Source organism: Arachis ipaensis, chromosome B06, assembly GCF_000816755.2.
Source record: "Arachis ipaensis cultivar K30076 chromosome B06, Araip1.1, whole genome shotgun sequence".
Classification (NCBI taxonomy): domain Eukaryota; kingdom Viridiplantae; phylum Streptophyta; class Magnoliopsida; order Fabales; family Fabaceae; genus Arachis; species Arachis ipaensis.
The window spans coordinates 133,619,392-133,630,311 of NC_029790.2; the positions used below are offsets into that span (position 1 = coordinate 133,619,392).

General features: G+C 36.2%; 2 protein-coding genes across 2 annotated transcripts; one reads left to right on the forward strand and one right to left on the reverse strand.

Annotated features, from left to right (window-relative positions):
* LOC107647716 (IQ domain-containing protein IQM6) lies at positions 441-3,369 on the reverse strand. The gene is made up of 9 exons (XM_016351770.2): positions 3,181-3,369; positions 2,820-3,016; positions 2,612-2,720; positions 2,419-2,484; positions 2,252-2,340; positions 2,065-2,152; positions 1,729-1,959; positions 1,532-1,633; positions 441-1,413 (listed from the first exon to the last, which is right to left on the reverse strand). The coding sequence occupies exons 2-9, from the start codon at positions 3,002-3,004 to the stop codon at positions 721-723; spliced, it is 1,563 nt and encodes a 520-aa protein (XP_016207256.1). The 5' UTR covers positions 3,005-3,016; positions 3,181-3,369; the 3' UTR covers positions 441-720.
* Positions 5,109-9,043, forward strand: LOC107605539 (eukaryotic translation initiation factor 3 subunit C). Its single transcript, XM_021105267.1, has 4 exons — positions 5,109-5,211; positions 5,410-5,448; positions 5,543-7,339; positions 7,850-9,043. Exons 2-4 carry the CDS (start codon positions 5,425-5,427, stop codon positions 8,822-8,824), a joined length of 2,796 nt encoding a protein of 931 aa, XP_020960926.1. The 5' UTR covers positions 5,109-5,211; positions 5,410-5,424; the 3' UTR covers positions 8,825-9,043.

Sequence of the window (10,920 nt, forward strand, 5' to 3'; positions counted from 1 at the left end):
ACTATAATAATAATTTAAATAATAATACATAATTTAAAATTTTATTATTTAGGTTTTATATTTTAAAAAAATTGAATAATCTTTTTCTTAACAATACAATCGAAATATCTCTCTTTTTATATAGAATAATGCTACACATTGACATTCAAGTTTTTTTGTTAAACAAGCCCAACCAAATTGATTTAACATAACAAAAATTAGTTATGACTAGCATTATTCTAAGTCTTATTATTTAACTAGTTGGACTTGGTTTATAAAAAAACTTAAATATGTAGCATTAATAAAAAAATATACTTTGAAAACCCTATATTTCAGTTAATAATTGTTAGAGTATAATTAGGATCAATTAGCATTATTTAACATATCTAAATATTTATTATAGGATATTACATCTTTATTATTTCGATTATCTTAATACTTATAAATACCCTTCTATATTATATCATTCTACACAACTCAAGAATAAACAATCCTTTCTCCAGTTTGGGCTATTGTTTCTAACAATAATGATATTGGGAGTATATTAATCTCTTCTAAATGAGAATTATAATATGCAAGCTCTTCTCATTCACACGACCTACAGAAACTATATAAAGTTATAAACTAATAAACATTACAATAGCCTCATTCAAAAAGAACAGAGGCCTCAAATTGCCAAAGAATTCCTATTCTAGTTTCTCTAACCAGATGATGGTTCCTAATAGAAGCAACCTTATTAATTCATAGGCTAGCAATTGGCCTGAATGTGTTGGAATTAGGACTCTCAACATCAGCTGCAGAAATTGCATGGACAAAATCTAGATGTGCAAGGCTTAAATGAAATGCTTGTAAGACACTATGAGATGGAGTAGTTCTTCCTCTCCTTGGAGACAAATGTTGATGCTCTGGAATCCTAAAACTAAGCTTTGCAGGGTAGTCTCTCAAGCAACCAATTCTTGAACCAGAACCTGTTCTCCATTCAGTGGATAAGTGATTGCCCAATTGACATGACTTCATTCCTTTGTGTGAATCTATTCTCTTCATTATGTTTTCTTTTGGGATATGTCTTTCATTCTCTTCCTCTTCTTGTTCTTCAAACAAGTGGGATTTCGGAACCATGAATTCCTCCTCATCAGTAAAGGACTCTTCTGCTGTCCCATAGCCACTTTCTTCTAGAGAAGGATCGTCGCCATTAGGCGTGTATACTTGCTCTACAATATTGTCAGACACATTGTCCATTTCTGATCCTAGTTTTGATGTCAATCTTGACAAGGGTGCATGAAAATTTAACTCAGCATTACAATCTTCATTTTCCATGTCAGGTAGTACTAGTTCTTGGGCTGAAGTTAACTCTGCCTCTAAAGGATTGTCTCCCAAGCAAATTCCGTTGTTCGTTTTGGCTTTATCTTCTTCTTCATGGTCTATTCCGTGTTTCTGGATACAATGAAAATAGAATATTAGCATGAGAGGTGAAGGATTATTTGTTGTATGCAACATGTTAATTGAACCTTTTTGCATTTCTTTTACAGATGCTGTGTTTTGATTCTTTTACCTTTACATCTGTGAGTTTCACATTATGCTCCTCAAGGAATGACATGAATTCCTGGAAATTTTCCTCTGTTGGGAGATAATGTCCACTGTGAGCCCAAACTTCCTTTGGAGTTGTAAAAACAACAACACTATCAGCTTCCAAATCATGTCCAAAAAAGTCATATTATGAAAATCAAGAGTTTAGTTTCCTTTTCATACCTTAATAACACCATCATCCACCACTAATCTACCAGCAGATAGTGTAGCACCACCTGCTAAGAAACTTGAATGTTGAAATGTACCCTTGTTCTTCTGCCCAATATATAATGTCTTTGATGTGCTAAGCACAAAAATCCACTTTATATCTCTTGTTGTATTAATAGATTCCCCACTTTGCTTATAAAATAGTCTTCCATCCTCAATAGCCACTTCATAAATCTTTCTTTCCACCTGCAAAAAGCAACATTTAGAATTGCAAACTTTTATGTAATAGAAAATTTTATATATTTAGAGATAATTGCATTCAGATATATTAAAAGGCCTAATAGAACTCACTGGACCCAAATACTTGATGCATTGCTGCTGAAGTTTTGATCTTGAACATCTCTCATCACTCACTTCCTTGCCTTCCCCAACATCAAGCCTACAAATAAATACCAACATTGATAAATACTCATCAGTTGAAAAAAGTGAATCAACTATGTGAGAAAAATATAATCCATTATTGATATTTTCTTCCTACCAATAGAAGAAAGGTTGATAACTGTCACATTGGAGCCATTTAACATAATAGAATTGAAGATTGTGGCCATAGCGATGCCTCGGGTCAATCTGTTAAATTTAACAACTAGTTAGCTTAACTTCCAGCTTTGTTTAAACAACATCACTTTAATTAGCTATGAGACTTACAGCTTCAAGCCAGTGCTGCAAAGCAAGTTTTCGAGCCCTCTCATCCTTCGATAGACCCTTTCCAAGCTGCCAAAAACAATCCTTGAACTTTAAACCACAAGAATAACACAATAATAGATACAGTGATTTATAGATATACCCAAAAAGTGAGAGTAATAGAAAAAAAGAAAATGGAAGGAAGAAAGAAAGCTACCTTGGCAGCTCTCGTTCTTGCTCTAGACCAACGCGAAACAGCAGTCTCCTGCTTCTCAAAAAATGATATAGAACTATGTTTTAGCTCAGCAAAATCTAAAACTTTCCACCTGTATTGAGTTTTATATGAATTCAATTTTAGTATCATACACAAGCACGAGAGACATCTTTATCATTTAATGTTATCACTCAAAAAGTTCAAAACTAACCATCTCTGTTCAGCAAGGACTGCACAATCTGCTAGTTGCCTCCTTGTTCGGAAACTCTTGTAAACTTTCTGCAACTTAAGCGCAGCTTCATCCATTTCGCTCCGCGACACTTGCGATGGTGTTTGGAATTTCTTCTCGGACAAGGTACTGCATGATCTTGATATATGTGATTCATTGAATACCATCTTCCCTGCACACTATAATAAGAAACGATGCTCAATATCTTCAATGGCAGATTATTCCACAATGTGAAGGTGGACATTGCATATATACATCAATCATAAGACCAATAATTTTGGCATTTCTAAACCTAGAACAAATTAAATGTCCCTATTCGAATAGCAATAAGTCAATAACGTACCTTGATATGTGCCGGTGGGAGCAGAAAAGAAAATGTGCTCTACGAGAGCCAGAGCCAAGAAAAAAAAATGTGAGAGAATCAATGGAAGGTGCAAAGAATGAATGAGAAGAATAAGGAAGAAAGTTGCACAAATATAGAGAAAGGTTTTGCAAATGTTAATAATGATACGTTTTTGCTATTTTGGCAATGTCCTCGGAGTCAATTGGATAACAGCATAACAAATAAGTACCAAATAATAAGCTATATGGCTATCAATTTAACATTTTCAAGTTTATTGTAACAGATATTAACCTAAATTAAAAAAAAATTTCAATGCACAAGTAATAATTAAAGATTTAATTAATTACTTAATTATTTAATTTTAGAGTAAAGATACAGATTTAAATATTTTTATAAATCCAGTCCAACCAAGATAAATATTAAATAATTTGGTTAGACTTGGTTAACAAGAAAACTTGGAATGTGTAGTATTATTTTTAGAGTCCTGCTGGTTTATTTGTACAATGTGTACAATGGGCTATATGAGTTATAAAATGAACATCACCTATAATAATCATCCGAATACTAGGGATAATAAACATCTCATGTCATAAAACCACTCATCGAGATGTCATAAAACCTAGGGGTGTGCACGGCCCGGCCCGGCCCGGCCCCGAACACTTTATGGGCTATTTTGGTGTGATTTCATTGGGTCTAAGATCGGGTAAGGGTCTCAAAAATAGACCCGGTCATTATTTCGGGTCGGGTCCGGGCCATGACTCGGGTCACCCGAAGTCGGCTCGGTGGCCCGATCATCATACACAATTAATATTTTGTGTTATTAGTGATGGATGATGGCTATTCTTATGTGGAATTTAAGTATTGTAAACCTTAATATTTTGTGTTATTAGTTATTATAAGACTATAAGTTAATGTTTTATATTTAAAATGCATAAGATTTTAGATTAATGCATAATATTGTGTTATTTATATTGATTTAAATATTTGGTGTTATTAGACAATATTAGTATTGATTATGGTTATGCTTTAATTTTAGAGAATAGTTGGTTCTTGTTATATTTTTCTAAGTGAATTTTACCATGTCAAATAATGGTTGGAGTCTTGGAAATTTGGATATTTTCACATGCTATCTTATAAGAAGGTATCAAGGTAATGTAGTGTTAACGGCCCGGTTTTCACCCGGTTTTTACCCGATATAATCGTGGCCCGAAAGTGTATAGGTTTCATCGGGTCTAGGGTCGGGTTCGGATCTAATAAATAGGCACGGTATATATTTCAGATTGGGTCTAAGTCACATCAAACCTAATTTCACCCGACCCATGCACACCCCTAATAAAACCACTCATCCCAAAAACTTAAACTGATTTTGGGGTTCACTAAAGATAAAACTTTTGACCTTTTAGATCTAGAACTCTAATACTATATCCTGATACCACTCATCCCAGAAGTTTATGCTAATGAAAAAAAGTAACACTAATAATTATATTTCTAATACTCTCTAAACCTCCATTGTACGCATTGTACAAATATTCTATTGTCCCATACTTTCCCTTATTTTTAATATTGTTAGTGCGCAATTTTTTTTTTACGATATTCTCTAACTCAGTAGGTTAACAAATAGGTAATATATATACAGGTCAAGATTCGAATTTTCGATATTTAATTAAATAAACCAATACACCAATCTAAATTGATTTATTTTTTTGGAGTTGAATCTAAATTGACTCTTTAATACACAATTTATCTCTTTCCGACAGAATAAATGTCTACAAAACCCGATACTTCTGGGTCGGAGAGAAGCCCTTTTTACGTTTTGTTCGTGGGCTCTGGCCCTGTTACAATATAAAAAAAGCAATAATACAGTTTTGGGCCAAGATGAAGCCCAAGAGCCATCCGTATATAATGGAAATTGTGCCCTAACCGCTCCTCCCAACTTCTGAATTTCCCGCAATCCCCTATCGACTGTGTCGAGCTTCAGCGGCAGAAATCCATCAACTAGCAAAACCCTAATCTCCCCCGGATTTCTCAGGTGTGTGTATCCTTTCACTCTTAATTTTTCAATCGCTCTTTTTTTTCCCTGCCAATCTGTTTTCGCAGTTATAAATATCCGAGTATTGTATAAATTCCGTAAGCGCTTGTTTCTGTTCATCTGAGTGTGCACACACTTAGGGAAGCCTGCATGCATATATCGCTTTTCTTCGTTGTTTTCTAATAGATTCGTTTTTCCAGAGCTTTTGACAAACGATGGCGTCAAGATTTTGGACCCAGGTTTGTTTCGAATTTCAGTGCCTCGTTGGTTTAATTTGTAATTTCATGGGATTGAAGAACACTCCGTTTCTTACGTTATTTTTTATAATACTAGGGTGCGAGCGATTCTGAGGAAGAAAGCAGTGACTTTGATGAGGTTGAAGAGACGACGGCCGGTGAGGTCGATCCCGCTGCCAATAGCAAGTATTTGCAAACTGAGGTGAGTGACAGTGATGACTCGGATAGCCAACGGCGAGTTGTCCGGTCGGCAAAGGATAAGCGATTCGAGGAGATGGCTTCTACCGTTGATCAGATGAAGAATGCCATGAAGATCAATGATTGGGTGAGCTTGCAGGAGAGCTTTGATAAGATCAACAAGCAGCTTGAGAAGGTCATGCGTGTTACCGAGTCTGAGAAGGTCCCCAGTCTCTACATCAAGGCCCTGGTGATGTTGGAAGACTTTTTGGCTCAGGCTTTGGCCAATAAGGATGCCAAAAAGAAGATGAGTAGTAGCAATGCTAAGGCTTTGAACTCGATGAAGCAGAAGTTGAAGAAGAACAATAAGCAATATGAGGAACTGATTAACAAATGCAGGGAGAGCCCTGAGAGTGAGGAGGAGAAAGAAGAGGAAGAATCCGAGGAAGAGTATGAGAGTGATGGTGAGATTATCGAGCCGGATCAGCTTAAGGGAAGAGATGACCTGAAATCAGATTCTGAAGTCTCTCACTATGAAGATGATAAGGTGGATGCTGGTGATGGACCCTGGGACCAAAAACTTAGCAAGAGAGACAGACTTATGGATAGGCAATTCATGAAAGACCCTAGCGAGATCACTTGGGACACAGTCAACAAGAAATTCAAGGAGGTTGTGGCAGCAAGGGGCAGGAAGGGAACTGGAAGGTTTGAGCAGGTTGAGCAGCTTACTTTCCTTACAAAAGTTGCTAAAACACCTGCACAGAAGTTGGAGATCCTTTTTAGTGTGGTATCTGCCCAGTTTGATGTTAACCCTGGCCTAAGTGGGCACATGCCCATTAATGTTTGGAAAAAATGTGTGCATAACATGCTGGTCATTCTTGACACTTTAGTGCAATACTCTAACATAGTTGTTGATGATGCCGTGGAGCCAGATGAGAATGAAACACAGAAGGGCCCTGACCATAATGGACCAATTCGCATTTGGGGAAACTTGGTCGCTTTCTTGGAAAGAATAGATTCCGAGTTTTTCAAGAGTTTGCAGTGCATAGATCCACATACTCGTGAGTATGTTGAGAGACTCAGGGATGAGCCAATGTTTCTTGTTCTTGCTCAGAATGTCCAGGAATACCTTGAAAGGGTTGGAGATTTCAAAGCTGCTTCTAAGGTGGCCTTGAGGAGGGTTGAACTCGTTTACTACAAACCACAGGAGGTTTATGATGCAATGAGAAAATTGGCCGAGTTGGCTGAAGATGGGGATAATGAAGGGGCTGGCGAGGAGAAAGGGTTTGAGGATACAAGAATTCCCACTCCATTTATTGCTACTCCTGAGCTTGTGCCCCGCAAACCTACCTTCCCTGAGAACAGCAGGACTCTAATGGACATATTGGTGACCCTGATATACAAGTATGGTGATGAGCGCACTAAAGCACGGGCAATGCTTTGTGACATATACCACCATGCTCTTCTTGACGAGTTCTCAATATCCCGTGATCTGCTGCTCATGAGCCACTTGCAAGACAGCATTCAGCATATGGACATATCAACACAGATACTGTTTAACAGGGCTATGGCACAGTTGGGTCTATGTGCTTTTCGGGTTGGGTTGATTTCCGAAGCACATGGCTGTTTATCTGAACTTTATTCTGGTGGAAGGGTGAAGGAGTTGCTTGCACAAGGTGTGTCACAGAGTCGTTATCATGAAAAGACCCCAGAACAGGTCCCAATCTACCCCTCTTTATTTTCTGCATATGGCTTATTTAGTTTTTTTTGTTGTTAAAAATAGAGCTCTGTAGTTCCTTATTCAGAAGCAGAACTGATTATTTTCAGCTGCAAAATTCTATGTTCCATTTTTTTATTGAACTATTATATGCACTGCATGATGTGTTTGCATAAGTCTGCCAAAACTTAACAAGGGCAACAAATATTTGTTCAAGCCCACTTCCCAAAATAAATGAGCAAGTTGTTTTGTGAGAAATAGTTCTTAGTTATTTATTTAAAAGTAGAACTGCTTAATTTTTAAACTTCCTTTAATGAGTGCTTTTCATTTGTGCTCGACACATGGGCATTGTTGTCTCTGCATGATTCGCTTGCATTATATCTTTCAAAAGCTCATATTTGCAAATTGTTATAGTTTTTTTTTCTAATTTCCCAAGGCGTCATTTATTTATTTATTTGTAGAACTTCGATAGTTATACTTGACATCATACCCTATTTCCCCCTTTTCCAGGAAAGGTTGGAAAGAAGGCGTCAGATGCCATATCATATGCACATAAATCTTGAGCTCCTGGAGGCAGTGCATCTTACAACCGCTATGCTTCTTGAAGTTCCCAATATGGCAGCCAATGTTCATGATGCAAAGCGTAAAGTCATTAGTAAGAATTTCCGCCGCTTACTTGAGGTGAGTGACAAGCAAACATTTACTGGTCCACCTGAAAATGTCAGAGACCATGTTATGGCTGCCACAAGGGCTCTTGCCAAAGGAGACTTCAACAAGGCTTATGACATCATTGTGTCTCTTGACGTTTGGAAGTTTGTCAGAAACAGAGATACTGTACTTGCAATGCTGAAAGATAAGATCAAGGAGGAGGCATTGAGGACATATCTCTTTACGTTCTCATCATCTTATGATTCTTTGAGCATTGATCAACTCACAAAAATTTTTGATCTCTCTGTTGCTCATACTCATAGCATTGTTAGTAGGATGATGATCAATGAAGAGCTTCATGCAAGCTGGGACCAGCCAACTGGCTGCATTATTTTCCAGGATGTGGAGCACTCTAGGTTGCAGGCATTGGCATTCCAGTTAACAGAGAAGTTATCCATCCTTGCTGAGAGTAATGAAAGAGCAATGGAGGCAACAATAGGTGGTGGTGGACTGGATCTTCCTATGAGGCGTAGGGATGGCCAGGATTATGCTGCTGCTGCTGCCGGTGGAACCAACACTGGGGGTGGCAGGTGGCAGGACTTGGGTTCTCAGACAAGACAAGGTGGTGGGCGATATGGCAGTGGAGGTGGAAGGCCATTGGCTTTAGGCCAAGCAGGTGGGGTTGGATATTCAAGGGACCGAGCAGGACGTGGATCTGGCCGGTATCAAGATTCTGCATATGGAGGTTCAGGCAGGACTCAAGGTGGTTCCTCATTGAGGGGACCTCATGGAGATGTATCATCGCGCATGGTTAGCCTCAAGGGTGTGCGTGCTTAAATCTATCATCTATTATTACATATTGCTAGGCTTCGGAGAGTATTTATTTTAAAGTATTGTTGACAACGTTGTTTATCTTTGAAGATTGACATTTTCTGCTATGCTCAGTTTTGATAATTCGGCTAATGCGGTATTATAACATTCAGTCTCTCATTTTTTTGCCTCGTATTTTACATAAAACTGCATCCTGCAACGAGGAATCCATTTCTTTATTTGATAGTTTCTCTTAACTTTTGGATTTGTACTGTGAGGTCGGTATGTTGGCAATTTGTTGTGTGACATTAGTGAACTTGAGATCTTGCATGCTTTAACGAATGGTATATTATCTCGACTTGATTCACAAATCAACGTTTTTTTTTTAAATAATAATAAGGAAAATGGTTATGATGGAGTGAAGATTTTCTTTTGGTAAAAAAATGTTCGTCCAAAAAATTTATTATGTGAAATACATAAGATAAAATATTTTTATTTTTTATTTTTTATTTAATTGTACTCTTCACTAAATAAATTTTTGAGCTTGATTCTATAATTTGGTAGGCTTATTTCAGTCGTGTCAGTGTTAACTTCTAAGATGACATGATCTGAAGGGTGAGTTTTAGCATTAGCCTTACTTGAAAGGTTAATAGTTAGCATGTACTTTTTGATACAGGTTACTGCCTATGTAACAGGTCTTGTCTAACTCAATTTTGACCATCCAGAGATAATATACATGAGCATGTTAAAAACTTGATATTTACAATATGGTCCCGTTTTTGGACACATGGGCTGCGAGATAATGGATTTTCATGTAATGGCCCCAATACAGATTAATGCCGAAGCTTCCTATAATGGGTTTTCAAGAGAAGAAAAAACATGCAATTAATTACAAATAAAACAATAGATAAGTTCATGTTTATGAAACCAACGAGGTGTATGAAATCAGTGGATCTGGAAAATTGATAGGTGTATAAACTTAAGGTGGATATTATCATAAAGATTTTATTATTATTTTTATGTGAAGATGTATTTTTTTTATTATTAGATGATGAATTGTAGGATTTGATTTTATATGTTATAAAAATATTTTTTTTAAAGTGTGACCAAACAAACAAAGCACACTTTTACCACAAAGTTCTTTATAAAAAAATATTTTTAACACCTTAATTTGAGTAGGTGCCTAAACTTAATCCCTTGATGCAGAAATTCACATGTGATGCGTTTCTTTGATCTGGCACTTCTAGTTGTGAGATCCCGCCAACATGCAAAATGTGTCATACAATTAAATCCTACAATCTCTATCTACTTATCAAAAGAAATCGTCTTCATACAAAGATAATTATAGTATTTTCATCGAAATATCCACTAATTTATTAATATAAGAAACCTTAACAATTGTCTTTTATTAAATACTTCTTATTCAAGGATGTGGTAGTTAATATTATAATATATAAGGGGACACAGAAGGCATAACAATATTGTAGGAAATCAAATCAAATGATGTTTGGCAAAGCAACGTCCGTTGAAGCTTGGGTAAACACAAATGCATCTTACGTTATCCGCGCAAGTGCCTCTTGCACGTCCCAAGTTATTTGAATAATCATGATCACACAATTTCTCACAATCCGTCCGAGTGCAATTAAGCATAGCTACTTTCGATCGACATTGAGTTATTATTGCCTCTGCTAATAATCCACCATCTGTAACAATAAAACTATTAATTATTTCTAGAACACATGACAAGGATGAATTATGAACAGATGATAAGTAATGTTACTTAGTAATACATACTAGAAGCAAAGGAGATAACAACAAACAAAATTATAAGAGAAGTGGACATAATCTGATTCTTCATTGTTTCCTTGTATCACGAGAATTATATTGTGTATGAGGATGAGAATAAGATTAACTAATCACTATTAAATATTAGTGTAAAAATAGAATTATCAAGGCACCTATTTATTTGATTTATAGAGGAGGATAAGGAAAAAATGATATACTAATAATTAATTGATTGCATATAATATCCATTTAATATGTATTTAATATCCAATATCTATCTATTTATCTATTTTATCAATTATATAAAAATATGATTTTTATACTTAATGATAAAGATC